The 15982-nt window shown below is 34.8% G+C and overlaps 1 protein-coding gene across 2 annotated transcripts in view; it reads right to left on the reverse strand.

The window, feature by feature from the left end:
- Positions 1–245: 245 nt before the first annotated feature.
- The window catches only part of Cped1 (cadherin like and PC-esterase domain containing 1), a 294620-nt gene continuing 278883 nt past the window's right edge, over positions 246–15982 (reverse strand). Inside the window, exon 23 of one of the 2 annotated variants that reach the window (XM_010635340.3) lies at positions 246–1705. In XM_010635340.3, coding sequence (XP_010633642.1) covers positions 1499–1705 — 207 coding nt within the window. In that variant the 3' untranslated portion in view covers positions 246–1498. The remainder of the gene's footprint in view (positions 1706–15982) is intronic. The other variant, XM_010635339.3, reaches the window with a different exon arrangement.

Consider the following 15982-nt stretch of genomic DNA (forward strand, 5'->3'; position numbering starts at 1 on the left):
GGATGCTTGCATGTAGGTTTATAACTAGAAAAACCTTTCACTTTTAAGTTAATTCTGTACCATTGTTTAAAAATATCTATCATCTGTAAAAAATATATGTATATTTTGTATATCAAATGATATTGCATTTAAATATAATTTAAGACAGTTAAATACAAATCCATGTTACGTCATATAAAAATATATAAAAATAGAGTATTTGAAAAAGTTGGATACTCATACTAAAGAATTGATCAATCAAAATAGTTTTGTATGACAATGAAATTGAGGTATTTGCACATTTAGTAATTTCAATCATATATTGAATAAATCTGTCAATTTTTCCTCAAAAGAAAAATAATCCCTCAAATGCTACTGTAACAACAGCTTCTCACAAAAAAGCATTTGTAATTTATTTACCATTTGAAACTAAAGAGATGAAAGAAAGTTTTTAATAATAAAATTAGATGTGTATATGTAGGCCACAGTTTTAATAAAAGTTTTAATGCCTTTTCTAAATTTGGATTAGATATAGATAAGAAAATAAAAATATAGATAGTCAGTGTAGCACTATTTGTGGATGTATACAAATTCTTAATGTTTGTGCATTGAGAATATGTAATCCTTTCCAAAATATTTACATAAAATGTAATTGTAATCTTACATTACATGGATCTATAATGCCAAACAAAAGCTTTCTGAAGTAATATCATCAACAAAACATAATAAAGTAATATATGAGGAGCTATATTTTGTTTCTTACTTAAATATCATGTATTTCATCAATTTAGCCTGCAGTTACCAATCTAAGTTCACGGACAGGACTGGAGGGAACGTTTATGAAAAGCACAAGAAGTGCAGAAATAAATACACTGATGTTTTAACTGTAAAATATTTCACGTTCTATTTTTCTCATAGAATCTTTTCAAATTCCCAGTGGAACATTACTCCTGTCCCTTTCCTTTGATTTATACAATTTTAAAATGTAAGAAAAAATGTTTTTCATAAGCATTAGATCCACAAATTTACTCTAAGCCATCATAAAGACAGTATTTTCTCCTAGTGAAACATATAAGCACAATCCCCACTTACAAGTGGAATGTAATTGCTACTTTGCCTTTTTAATATTAGTGTACTTATAGAGAAGACAACACAACACTGAGCAGCATTATCCTCTTTCCCATATAATTCAAGTCTATATTTCTGTTATCACAATGCAATTCCTAGCCCACGGTGGTCCTAGTTCATATTTCAAGTAAACTTTTTTCCTAGCTTTGTCTCTCACTCTGAAACCAACTAATTGTTCAAGGCCACATATTAATTTTGTAAGGCTATAGGAGATAAGTGTTACTGCTACTTTTTAAAAAAGCTAAGTGTGTACTGGTGTGCATGTGTGTGCTTGTGTGTGTAAGCACGGAGTCACTCCAAAATACATGTGAGGCACATTGGTTGGGTCATAGATCATTATCCAAGTCACTGGCTTGTCTGTAACTCCAGGCACAGTTCTCCTGCAGGAAGTCTACACGGTCCTTCCCCTGGCACACATCCTGCTGAGCAGGATTTCTGAACAAACCTGATTTATTGGACCTTGGACATGATATGGTGATTGAAAATTGGTTATAGAGTCTTGCTGTTGTAGTCTGCTAAAATATTTTCCCACAATGTGATTCTTTGATCTTTTCATCTTAATGAAGTGGTGTTCTTTGGATAACTTTGATTTCACAACCTGCAAATAAAGAGCAAGAAAACAGTGAGACAAAAAATCAAAGACAACGTGAGACCTGCCTAGATCAATACAACTAACTCTCAAACTTGAATGCATTTCTGCCCCACACATGGTGCCCAAAGGGCACAAATATGATTTATGTAATCAAGAACCAGGGTAACTTATGTTCACAAAGATCGAAGTTAGAATTTCTGTCACTTTTCTTACCTCAGTACAACTGCTACAAATGCTCCTAAGGAAGTCTTTCAGATGATATCTCCACCACTCTTCCTTGCTGGTCCGTGTGTAAGTGTGTGTGCGTGTGTGTGTGTGTGTGTGTATTTAAATGAGACCGACTGAAACACAGTTTGACATAATACCAGAACAGAGAAACATTGCCGTGCCTTTACTGGATCTCTGCTTGAAACATGGTTCTCTAATTCTGCTACCGCACCCTTCTATAAATGGCAACCGAAACTATTTTCAGAGAAAAGAGAAAACATTTTTCCATTGCAGATACATAAAGTGACACTGTCACATTAGTGGCTTAATTCCCTTGGGCACTTAGTAGATTATAAAATGTTTATTGAGTATTAATCTAACAGCTTTGTATATTTGTAAATAAATAGGTAGCTATCATTTCAATTTAATTTTTGCACAGGTATTATAAAGCATTCACAATGCATACAAGTTTTTGTTTTTCTCAATTCTCAGACACTCAATTCCATCCTTTTATATTACCGTTTTTATGTGAATATATATTATAGGGATAATATATATATGTGTGAGATAATGTATGTATATATATATATATATATATGTGAGAGAGGCTATATTTATACTATATCAATTTATTTGACAAAATGTCATCCTGACAGAATCCTATAATTCTCAGCTTTAGAAAGGCTAATAAAACTCCATTTGTCAACACCAAAGATGGAGTATGGTAATGACCAAGAGAGACTGGGAGTCTACTGGGAAATAGGACAGGAAGAAGAGAGAAAATATTGCTAATGATTGCTTTTTTTGGTGCTGCAAATTGAACCCGGATCTTTGCGTTTGCTGAGCATGCATAGTGCTACTGAGCTACATGATATTTTAGGTGTCTTTAAAAGTGAATAGACTCCTAAGTGAAATAAGTCACACTTGTGTAAATACCTAATAGTTTGGTGTGAAAAACTATAATAGTAGACAAGATCCTAATGAGATAATTAACAATGTGAAATAGGAAGAAAATGGCTAAAGGTGTAGGGAAAGTGGGAAGGGTAAGGGAAATGTAATAAGGGAAAAGAAAAAAATATGAGAAAATGAAAAAATGTAAATAAAGTGTTTGTAAATGGGGAGGGAAGAAGGGGGTGAAGGGAGGGCAGGGACAAGGGGAAAAAATGAGAACCAAGACATGTCATGTAGAGGTGCAAGATCCCAGTAATGAATGTAATTGCACTGTATACCTAGAATGTACCAATAAACTCAATAAAAAGGAAAAAAAAGTGAATAGCAGAGGCTGGGGATATAGCTCAGTAGTTCAGCCACCTGCCTCGCAAGCACAAGGTCCTGAATTTGATCCCCAGCACCCCCCCCTCAAAAAAGGAATAACAAATCACGAATTCCATTATTTTAATGTTGGAATATTTTAACTGTAAAACATTGTCTTCTGCCAATATTTGGACACAATAAACTATTACTGATGACTAATGAAGTAAATACTGGGTCACAAAAATATTTCTTATACTTTTGAGTGCTCTGATTTAGCTCCACATTTTTTGAATCCATACAAGAGAATGTAATGAAAGTAGTTATAAAAAATAGAATATTTGGAAAAATCACATAAACTATAGTTAGAAAGTAAGTATTTTTAGCTACATTCTATGTGAACATGATCCCTTATAGTAGTTATGTGAATAGAAAACCTGTAAGGATGTATATCAAAATGGCAGCAGTAGTGACCTTTTGGTGGAGGATTTTAGGCGATTTTAAACGGATTCTTGTAACTCTTGATCTTGATGTGTTCCTTCTAATATATTGAATGTATACTACTTTGTAATAATAAAAATGTTGAAGCAATTAGCATTTTAAAGACAAAAGATAGCAGTAAGGTATTTTAAAACCAATTACACCTTTTTAACCCCAAAGAAATGAATTGCTTTCCTGTAGCTATGGGAGGTTTGGTTTTTCATGGTCAGGCCCTTTGATCAAGTGCCTCTTAGGAAGGGCAGAGAAAACAGCAAGTTGTAAGGAATCTCTGTGGATGGTAGTTTAGAGCTCAGGTTGCTGTTAACCATCAATTAATACTCCAAATCCCAGGGTTGCAAGTTTTGCTTATGAGCATCTCTTTCCACCTCTCTTTGGTTATACTAACACTCCAAATGTAATAGGCTGGAGAGGTGTACAGTGTATCACTGAAGGGTTCGTCTACATAGAGGAGATTTGAAGATAAAGAGTCAATTTTGCTTATGGTAATATTGATTTAAGTTCTACCTTTTACAGTTGCCTGATGGTCTGCATACTAGTTACATGTAAAATAAAAATACACAAAAATGTTTAAATGTTATTTTAATACTTGGTAAGATTTAAAAATTGAGTATAATGTTGCCTTACAAATGTTGGATAGTGCTAGTGTAAATATGTGTGACGGTCTTCAATTAAGATTCACAAATAAAATCCAAAAATATATATCCCACTGTATTTACAGAAATGCACAGCATTCACTAAAAATCAGTATTAACATTTTGCCAAATCTCAATGGGAAGGTGGATAATTGATTTCTATTTTTAGAGATCACTATTGATTTCTGAGAAAAGATGAGATGACGGAGTTTTGTCTAGTTTCTGAAGCCAAGCTAATGCCTCCCAAAGTGCTAATCCTTCTGTTATGCTATTTGAGATGAACCCTTACACACCCTTGTTAGTGACTGGACAAAAAACCCTATACCACTGTGCCACTATATTTACTTGGTTTTCTTGGAAAACAATCATGCTGGAAATAATTGAAGATTTTTTTTCCTGATTCCTTTGTTAAGTCTCTATTACCTTAATACTCAATCCAGAAAGCTGCCAAATCTATGCATTATTTCAATGTTTTGGTCAAAATACAGATATTAAAAATCCTCGCATAATTCTGTTATGAAATTAAATCTAGGAGTTTAAAAACCTAATAATATTATGTGATATACACTAGCACATACAAGGTATTTCAAGCACAAAAAATACTTTAAGATTATGAAATATTTTATTCCAAGATATTTGCAAAGAATTATGTGATATTATATGATTATCATGAGGTCTTCTTCCAAATTGTAAATTTGATACAAAAATTAGAGTTTTTCTATAGTCTATGAATAATTAATTTATTCATTTAAAAAATCCCATTACAATACAAAACAACTTCACTAAATTCAATAATGGGATGCAAGTGAAGAAACGTCAGAAGTTTAATGAGACATTAAAAAAATACAGGAAATAAATACCATGCTTGTACAAAAACATAACATGGTAAAGTTTCCTTACTTAGTTGATTACAGTGCTATTCCAATGGTAAACAGCAGGATATGGGAGAAACAAGACAAATTCTAAAATGCATCATAAGCAATAATGTAGGAAAATAATAAAGGCCATTTGAGACAGATAAAAAATGATGACATGCGCCGGGGATTTAGCTCAGTGGTTTGGTGGCCTGCCTCTCAAGCGCAAGGACTCAAGTTCGATCCCCAGTACCAAAAAAAAAAAAAAAAATGATGACAAAGGGGACTTTAGATATTATCCATTCATTTATCCATATGAATCAAGTCTGCCATCAGCTTGTGGGTGAGATAGTTGTCACAGCTCTGTGCTTCTTTCCTATTTCTTACATCTCTCAGTTGTTCTTTTAGAAACTTCTGTGATAAACCAATTCCTTCTTAGTCACTGAATTGATCCCATAGCTTCTTTGACAAAATGAAAACTGTTTTACAAGAGAGACTGCTGTTTTTTTCTCCTTTCCCCCACACCCCTCTGCAGTGTATTTGGTATGGGAGGTAGGAAGAAATAGAAAGGGAGCTAATGGTGGTAATGATCACCCTTCGTTTGTCAACTGCCTTTGTGTGTTTTTTGGGGTGTGTGTGTGTGTGTATGTGTGTGTGTGTGTGTGCGCATGCGTGCTACAGACTGCACCCAGGGCCTTGTGTATACTCTGCCACTAAGCTATACTCCCTACCCCACAAAGCTCATGGTCTCTAAATTCTGATTGTAGGTGACTTTCTCCAAACACCCTCTTGTTTCTTCAGGAACACCACTTTTCTATCCTCAGCCTTTATTTTGATCCTGTGAGCAGGTGGGGCAGAGTCTGGGTAAATGGGGTAACATATATTGTATTAAAAGTATCTATGTGTCTCTTCCCCATTATCTGAAGTTAGAGATCTAAATTAATAGTTTTTGCCACAGAAAATGTCATGTATTATACACTCAATAAATTTTCATTAAACTGGGAAGTGTATTATACTTTGTATTATTTTGTTCCTCCCTAGTTACGATTGAAAATTTCTTTTCATGGAGCAATCTTGAACACCATGCTTTCTGGAATTTTATGGCAAAATACAGGCTAAAGGCTGAGTAAAAGAAAAATTCAGTAACACTGGAAAGAATAAAAATGTTTGTACTGTAGATTAAAATGCATTTCATAAACTACTACTGTTTCCTAAATGTTTATAAAGAAATAAGTTATAAATATAGCCCAAATTTATATAAATCTAGTGATCATAAATGTTGACAGCCTAATACTTTTAAATGCATAAGATTAAAGTCAAGAAGGTAGGTAAATGGAGCTGTGTAACCAACAGCAGATAGTTTTCAACAGAGAGGGAAGAAGTTTTTGTTTTTATCATTTATACTTATCTTTCAATTTTACACCGAGAAAGAACTCTTATAATTCTTTTGTAATGAAAAAGCAGAAGAGAAGCAAAATAAAGCTGAACCTTGTAAAATAAAATGTTAGTGGTTTTTTCCGTTTAATAATATCGCTGTTTTCATCTTCAGTGTAGTCTGCGCTAGGAAACACATGGAGTAATTCAGATATGCCCCCCACCCTCGAGGGGACTATATAAAAACACATGTCTAAGATACTTGAAGTAAGAACAGGAATGAAATGACTTCAAAGACATTGTCGGAGACCAGCTCTTCAAGGTCAGGCACCATGTTGTTTCCATGTAATGAATAGGTCCTTAGTACATTAAGGAGATTTAGTGTTAATTTATGGGGGCATGAAAATCTGTTTACATGGTTATTATTTCTTTGAACTCATTTGTGAAAATCAGTAATCAGCATGGCAATCCAACTATTATTTCTGAGTTCCCAAATAGTACCTTCTTTTACATGCCCAGAGAGGCTCTAAACTGGCGGGAAAGGAATTAACTACATTGTTAAGCCATAGACATGTTATGCCAGTAAAAAAGTTTGATACCTATGTGGTCAAGAACAAACTGCTTCTTTCCTTTGATCTTGTGTGGAAATGTGTCCATTTGTGTTTTTCTCAAAATCAGAGGATCATTTGGTTGTTAAAATCCAACTGAAATGTTAACTGGAATGTGGCTTTGAAAGACAACTTCCAGCAATACAAATGTTCTGTTACCTCTGGGGAATAATAATAATAATAATAATAATAATAATAATAATAATATAAAACCGTTAATGCCAGTCATTAAAAAAGCATTAATGAGAGACTTGGGCCTAACAACAGAGATAATAAGGTTCAGACATTTGTGTAAAATAGTCACTTCTGTTGACAAATACTAAATACTTTGACACGTACAAATATGGTGTAGATGATTTGACCAATGAAGAGACAAGAAACGGAGCCACTGCATTTGTTAATAAAACATACAGCATGATTTGGCAAATATTTACATTATTTAAATATGATGACAAAGTGACAATTTGTTTGCCCCTTTCATACAAGGTAGCTTCTTTTGCATATTTTCTTCTTGTGGAGTTGCTATGAATTTAATTATATTTACAATTAAGAAGAGGTAGTAAAGAACAGTTGGATTCCATAAAATATGGTAACCTATTAGATCAGAATTATTTTAGATAATAAAATCATATTTAACATGTCTTACAATAAAGAATGTCTTTATAAAGTTCAAATTTTTATTACGTTACATGTAGATTTAGGCTTTCAAGTTAATATTATAATGTTTTAAAAACAATTTATAGTTTAATGTTAAATATAGAAAGCAGGCTTAATTTGGGAGCTGGAATCGAGTGCTGTAAGTACATAGGCTATGCAGATGATCACATTTGTCTGTGCCTCAGTGAAATAAGAACTAAAATCTTGCGTTTAGGAACATAGAAATTAACTTTTAATTTTTCGTAGTTTTTGTATATGTTGAGAGCTCTCAACTTATGATTGTAGATTTTTCCACATCTCTATGTACTTAAAAACATGGCATGTAAATATTTTCAAAGATATACAAATAGTCACAATTCAATTTGACTGATTTTGGCCAATAGCTTTGTTAAGATTTTCCCAAACAAAGGAAAAAAATGTTTTAAATTACAACATTAAACTAACGTTGCAGCTTTTACAATTAAATATGTGTAACTTCATCACTCAAAATTGATTTCACAAAAATGTTCATCAAAATGAGTGTTTTAGCATGGCTATTGATAATTGTATCTAAAATAACTTTGAATTTTCCCAAAGCCGGTAATACAAAAAGGGCAGGCTTGGTAGACTGGAGAAGTGTCAGGCAGATTACAAGCAAATACCTTTCTTAAAACCCAACTTGACCTGAATAACTCTGAAGGAGCTTCTGATGTGGTTCCAGATTCACAGAACAAAATAGAAAACAATTTTCCTGGTGCAAGTGTTCCAGAATTGCCCCAGACTGGATTAGAGACATGTCCTGATTACAACAGTGTATCATGATCATGAGGGGTCTGAAAAGGAATGAAGGTAATGACTTTCTGAGGCTGGAAAACATGGGATTGACCAGATAAAATATGCCTGTTAGTCTCTTAAGATAAACATATATCATTGAAGTACATTTTATTTTACATAGTCATTCTGCAGACTGGCATTCAATCCAAGAGCCAATCACAAAATTGTGACCAATTTTTAAAAACAGCTTAAGAATCCACAGAAATGAAATGAAAATAAAGCAAAAAGTAACAACTAGAAGTCAGTCTTTGTACTTCATAATTCCATTTCAAGACATTATGCAATTTTGACAGATAATGGGCAATTCTTTCATTTCACCCTCTCCTCCAAATATTTAATTATGGCCACATGAAATAAGCTATGTTTTGACTGAGGGAAGTCCAACTTTTGAATGGGTCAAAGATGCTGAGTTTTAGGGGACAAGACCAAAATATTTTTAAGGAGTGAATTTTGTTTCGGGGTGTCTAGATTTTCAGTGAGCATACTGGCTCTCTTCCACCATACCTCTAATCCCCTACTCCAACAGCTGAACATCTCTAACCACTCCACCTACATGGAACTAGGCTTTGGGATTTAGGAACAAATTCTGCTCTGAAGTGAGAGACTGATTGTAAGGGGCTACAGCCATTAATTTATACTATCATGCAATTCCCCAAACACTAACTGTGTCTTAAGCTCAGTCCCACAAGTGGCTATTTACGTCATTGAGTTTTTTATGCTGTTTGAATAAGGTTTTATTCTGATAAAGTATAAGCTAAGTTCTAACTTGCTCAACTTACATGACCTCTTTGGTCTTAGAATCTATCCGAAGTTAACTCACAAGTGTTTGTTTCTGTGCAACTCTCTCTTTTCGTTTTATTCATTCATTCTTTGTTGTTGTTTTGTTTTGTTTTGTTTTTTGCTTTTTTGTAGTTCAGGCTGGCCCTGAACTCACTATGTAGCATAGGCTGGCCTTGAATTCATGCTAATCCTCCTGCTTCAGCCTCCTGAGTGTGGGAATTACAGGCATGCACTACCATGACTGGCTTATTAAGATAGATATAACCATTATCCTTTCTTTCTTCTTTCTTTTCTTTCTTTCTTTTCTTTCTTTCTTTCTTTCTTTCTTTTTCTTTTTTTTTATAACCATTATCCTTTCTTTCTTCTTTCTTTTCTTTCTTTCTTTTCTTTCTTTCTTTCTTTCTTTCTTTCTTTCTTTCTTTCTGTACTGGGAATTGAACTCAGGACCTTGTGCTTACCAGGCAGGCATGGCACCACTGAGCTAAATCCTGACCCTTAACTCTCTTAAACTTAATTTTAAAAAAGAATAAAGTACCAGAATGTCACTTGGAAACAATTTGTAAAGATCAGTATTTTCAACTGCTGTCTTCACTGAAGGGGTTTTCTCAGCACAACTCTGATCTTTTTGAAGGATCTCACTTATCCCTCATCTGGCTGGTCCATTCTAGGAAGTCTGAGATGAAGTTGGGGATCTACCTTTTAGATGCCAAATTCACTAGGTTACTATTTTTCTTTACTGTGTTGCTGAGTCCAGAGTCAGCAGCTCAATTTTAAGAGATATTGTATGTGTGAATGTAGATTCTTGATTGAATGGATTGGGGCACATTTCCTAAACTACAGATCCTATCTTCACCAGGAAAGAATTTAATGTAGGAAATACTAATCAAAAAAGTTTATAGTCTGGGTTAGTGTGCTTTTTTTAAGGTTGGCAGTAATCAACCAGACATAAAAGTTTGCACAGAACAGGAAGTAGTGAGAGGTCACCATCTTTTATCCATACTGACACTCTAGGTTGCAGTGCTGCAAAAGTTGGGATGTATAGCTGTCTCAGGGAGTCATAGTTCAACATAAAGTGATTGACACTCTTTATACAACTTTCATTTAATTTTCTTAAGAAAGAGATGTTAACTTAATCAATGTTATCACCATGTAATATGGGGTGCTCTTTTAAAAATAGGATTTTTAACCCAATTATATATTGCAAAATATATATTGCAAAATATATATTACAAAAGGCTGGGTTCTGTCGTGGTCGGTGAATTAATTCTCACCAGGTACTCATCTCCAATCAGCTAATAGAAAATTTTAGAATTCACTTCAAGATGATGAAATGAAGTGATCATTTTATGAAGAATGAACTGCTTGCAAACTTTTCCTAAAAAAGAGGGGTATAGAAAAGGCAAGCAGTGAGTAAAAGCCAGAAAAATACTTTAAAGGACAGCACCATATTTGATGTCTTCTTTCCCCTGATCACCCTATTAAGCTAGATCATGCTCTGTCAATTAACTTGAGTATTTTTTCAAGAGAAGATACACTCAGTCCTCCTACTGGGTTAGGTACCCCTTCTCGGTGGGATCACAGTGGCCTCTTTATATCTCCAACAGGCCCCCTTATGCAATGTTTTATTATGTGGGTCTTTATGCTTACCCTTTGTAGCAATACCTGGAGGACAAAGGACGTGTTATATTTATTTGTGCATTACTAGTGTTTAGCTCGAGAACTGGACTCACCAAACAAATGTTGGATGATTAAGAGGGAGAATAAACAAGGTCCAGGCAATTGAAGCAGAGAATAGGGGAAAGACTTGGAAGAATATTTAGCATGTAAACAAGATTTGGTAACTGGTTCATTGAGGTTGTTAGGGGGATAAAGAAGGATAAGCAAAAGTTAAGGGTGGCTGTAATTTTTAAATGCCATTGTAATAGAGTATATTACTGCATACCAGAGGGGAACAAACTTTAAAGGAAATATTAATTCTCCCTCTGGAACATGTTGCCTTTGAAATGCTGTAAGGCAGTGGCATCAAACCTAGGGCACATGTGCCATGACAGGCTGTTTGTATCATTGAAAGCTCTTAAAGGTTCACCATCATTGCTGTAAGGTAGTCTCCTAGCTCATTTTGCAACAGTATTAAAATGTTTACATAGACTAGACATTCAAAAATATCTGTTAAATAAATTGTCATTACTGATTTGTTAGAAACAGCCATGTTAACAATTAAATTATGGAATCTCCTAAATCAGCTAACTATATTTAGTTCATTTGTTCATTTATCTTCAAAAGTCACTATTTTGTTTTTATACACAGATCAATTTAAAGATTTTTTTACTGTGTTTAGATAGTAAGTTTTCAACATTTAAGGAAAAAGAAGCATTATTTCTAAACTGCATAATTATTTATGTAAGATTAAATAATAAAAAGCATAGATTAAGATTAAATATCAGTGGAAAATAATCTCTAACAAAGAACTGAAATTACTTTCTTTTTTCTTTCATGGTGCAAGAATCAATGGAAACCTGTTGGTTTTATTGCTGGATCATGATGGCAGCTGGTTTTTGTTGGCTGAATCAAAAGCTGAAGTTATATTTGTCAGAAAATGAAGATATGCAAGGTTTACATAATTGATTACACCAATAATCATGCAGCAATTTCTCATGGTTTTGCCTCTTCTGCAATTAGGTTTGGGCTGATGATATTACTGAACGCTTTCCAGGTTTTAGCCTTTTCACAGTTGGTGTGTTTCACATAATGAAAGGTGCCATCCAAGATCTCTCCAGGCAACGGCTACCTGGATCCTGCTTGTTGCCCTATGTAAACACATTTGGAAAACAAAATTCCATCTCCACCCATAAAGAGAAACACCTGCTTTTCTAATCGGCAAGAACTTTTTAGTCAAAATTAACGTGCACCAGTTGGGAAATTGTTTATGGATTCGCAGTGGCAACATACTCGCTTTTGTTACCTTGACAGATAAAAGAGATGCACGAAGACCTTTAATCTCACCTATGTCGTTAGGAGTTCACTAACTCAGGTTTGTTATGTCTACTTCACAATTATAAACACATAGAAAATAAAAAAAATGTCAAAATCTTTATTGTAATGATTCTATCAATTCTCAGGTGTCCTTGACTCTGTTGTGGGAATAAATACAGCCCACAGCCCACAAGATTCTCATGACTCTAATACAAGTGTTTCTCATTCTTGCTATTGTTTTCTGGTAAGCTTTTTGTGGGGAGAGGCAGGCTCATAAGCACAGGGCAAAACTGTTTTTCAAAAGGCTGTGTGTCCTCTAATATGTTTTGCGTGATATCAGTACCTACTTTTCCCTGGCGTTTATCATCAAACCATTCCTTATATTGCCACGACCACTCCAGTAGAGTCTGTGTGACAATGCCGGTCACCTGGCAGAAACCAGACCAGAGGTATCGTCCCCACGGGGTTAAGCCTCCTGGAGGTCCTTGGCACACACCGCATGCAAAGTCAGCCGTGAAGAGAATAGCTGGCCTCTCTGCCTGCAGTTTGGGGACATTGGGTTCATCTATAATTCTGTTCTATTTTGTCTTTATTACTATTTGTTCATTATCTGTAGAATTGTATTCTGGGCCCAGGAAAGGTTAGGAACAATTAGATGTTCCTAGAGATGGGGAGGTATTGAGGCACAAGAGGACGGGCGGCCAAAGTGCTGACCCTGAGCCCCGGACTGTGAAGTCCTGAAGGTGAACCTGAAGGTGACATGCTGAAGCCAGTCCTTTGTTTTACAAACTTCCCCTTCTGACTGCGTATAGGTGTGGTCTTACCTTGACTTAATGGTCTTAGCTTTTGTGATGGTATATAGGTGTGGTCTTACCTTGACCTTGTGGTCTTAGTTTTTACAGTACTATTGTCTATCTTTCTCATGCCTGCCTGTGCCTGAAATCACTCTTGAGGTGTGCCCTTGAAACTAGTATATAAACACCTAGAGTTAGAAATAAAATTGCAGCAGCATTGGCAAACTTCACCTCGGTGTTGAGTGCTTTTGTCTGACTGTCATCGCCGAACCTGCTCCCACCTTTCAGAGAACCTGTATCTCCTCGTGAAATCCCGTGTTAGCTGCCCTACGGTCGGTAGCATTATATATAGTTTTAAACTTTTTGATTGCAATAAACTAACAGTGTTTATGATATTTGGTGATGGTTTAAAAAGATTTTTAAAAAATCACTGTCACCATCAGAGACTTACTGACATATCAGTGGTACAAAGTGTCCAAAAGTTAAACAACAATTGTGTCAAAGCAGTGAATTAGCTTAAAGACTTTATGATAAAGTGAGTCAATGGAGAAATATGATGTTTTCAACTCTACATTGTAACTGGTAAGTCAAATGTTTCCAGAATCACATTTTCAGCTCAATCATAAAAATTTCAAACTGGATGATCCTACTTGGGAAAAACTGAGATAATGTTGTGTAAACTTGCCATCAAGAGAGTATACATTAGAAATATAATTAAGAAGCAATTTGTACATGATAACTGCACACAGGTTATAAAATTAAATAATTTTCCCTAACATCGTTGAAGTCCTGAAGGTGATCCTGAAGGTGACATGCTGAAGCCAGTCCTTTGTTTTACAAAGTTCCTCTTCTGACGGCGTATAGGTGTGGTTTTACTTTACCTTGACTTAATGGTCTTAGCTTTTGTGATGGTATATAGGTGTGGTCTTAACTTGACCTTGTGGTCTTAGTTTTTACAGTACTATTGTCTATCTTTCTCATGCCTGCCTGTGCCTGAAATCACTCTTGAGGTGTGCCCTTGAAACTAGTATATAAACACCTAGAGTTAGAAATAAAATTGCAGCAGCATTGGCAAACTTCACCTCGGTGTTGAGTGCTTTTGTCTGACTGTCATCGCCGAACCTGCTCCCACCTTTCAGAGAACCTGTATCTCCTCGTGAAATCCCGTGTTAGCTGCCCTATGGTCGGTAGCATTATATATAGTTTTAAACTTTTTGATTGCAATAAACTAACAGTGTTTATGATATTTGGTGATGGTTTAAAAAGATTTTTAAAAAATCACTGTCACCATCAGAGACTTACTGACATATCAGTGGTACAAAGTGTCCAAAAGTTAAACAACAATTGTGTCAAAGCAGTGAATTAGCTTAAAGACTTTATGATAAAGTGAGTCAATGGAGAAATATGATGTTTTCAACTCTACATTGTAACTGGTAAGTCAAATGTTTCCAGAATCACATTTTCAGCTCAATCATAAAAATTTCAAACTGGATGATCCTACTTGAAAAACTGAGATAATGTTGTGTAAACTTGCCATCAAGAGAGTATACATTAGAAATATAATTAAGAAGCAATTTGTACATGACAACTGCACACAGGTTATAAAATTAAATAATTTTCCCTAACATGCTCAAAGCAGTATTTTGCAAATTAAAAATAGTTTTATTGAAAATATTTATAAAGCAATATTTTAGTGCTGATGTTTCAAACAGTCTTTTTGTGGCTTTCACATTCCAGGACATTTAGTATAATAAACCAGTTGACATTGTGGCAGGAGATATGTGTAATACAATCATGTGGGAAGGACATCTTCTGTTTTTAATTGGAGGCATACTGAAAATCATTGGAGAACATTTCCTTTTCAGACTTTCAGAACACTAAAGCTGAAAAAGAAAAAGACTCTCCCCCAACCAAAATATTAATTGAAGACACATTATATAAACATAAATAAATAAATAAGCCTTTTCTAAAAGAGGCAAAACAACCCTGATCTTTGTGCTGTCTTTCAAACGTCTCCATTTCTGTGCATTTGGCAACTCTCAGCTTGTTTTTGTGACCAAGTGTAATCCTGGACTGGCTCAGCTGCAAGTTCATCGTTTCTTTCTCTTCCAAGCTACTTCTCTTTTGTTTCTAAATTTTGACTTTGTACAAATAGGGTAAGTACTTTATGGTAAGTATATGTTTTTTTGTGGAAGCAATTAGTAGCCACAGTATCTTACAACTTAAGGTCCTGTTCTACAACAGCATGGGCAAGCTTCAAGCTGCTAGATCCAAACTTAAAAAGTCACGTTCTCTACTGCAAATGCTGGCTCTCATTTCTCTAAGATAAAGCTCCACGGGTCAAATAAAGGAATAATGTGAAACCATCAATAAATTATAGAGCTAATGCAGTGTTAGTAGCTTTGAGCATACTCATAAGAATCTGGGGAACAAAATAGGATTTGATATTCAGACTGAAGAGATATTCACAGAGACTTTAGTTGTCATCTTACCAGTAACCCAAATAATGAAAGCCTTTGGCTTGCAAAGGGAGCCAAGCAAAACAGAATGGCTGCATCGATATCTGATAGGAAGGTAAAAAGTCACTCTTCATCTCAGTGACTGTGGAATCTCCTGAGACCTGGATCCAAACAAGAGTATCCAAGAACCCTCGTATTCCAAGCAATGTCTGGATAACCTATGCAGGACTTTCAAAAGAGTGAACAAAATTCAGTTTGGCAAATCCTTCTCTCGTCAAAAGAATTGTGAGATGTAAAAGAAAGAAAAGAATTCTATGAGAATTTTCCAAATATGCTGATTTTCTTCTGTCTGGGGAATTGTCTAATTTGGGGAATTGCTT

The sequence above is a fragment of the Fukomys damarensis genome, unplaced genomic scaffold, assembly GCF_012274545.1.
Source record: "Fukomys damarensis isolate Sample0158 unplaced genomic scaffold, DMR_v1.0_HiC HiC_scaffold_4, whole genome shotgun sequence".
Taxonomy (NCBI): domain Eukaryota; kingdom Metazoa; phylum Chordata; class Mammalia; order Rodentia; family Bathyergidae; genus Fukomys; species Fukomys damarensis.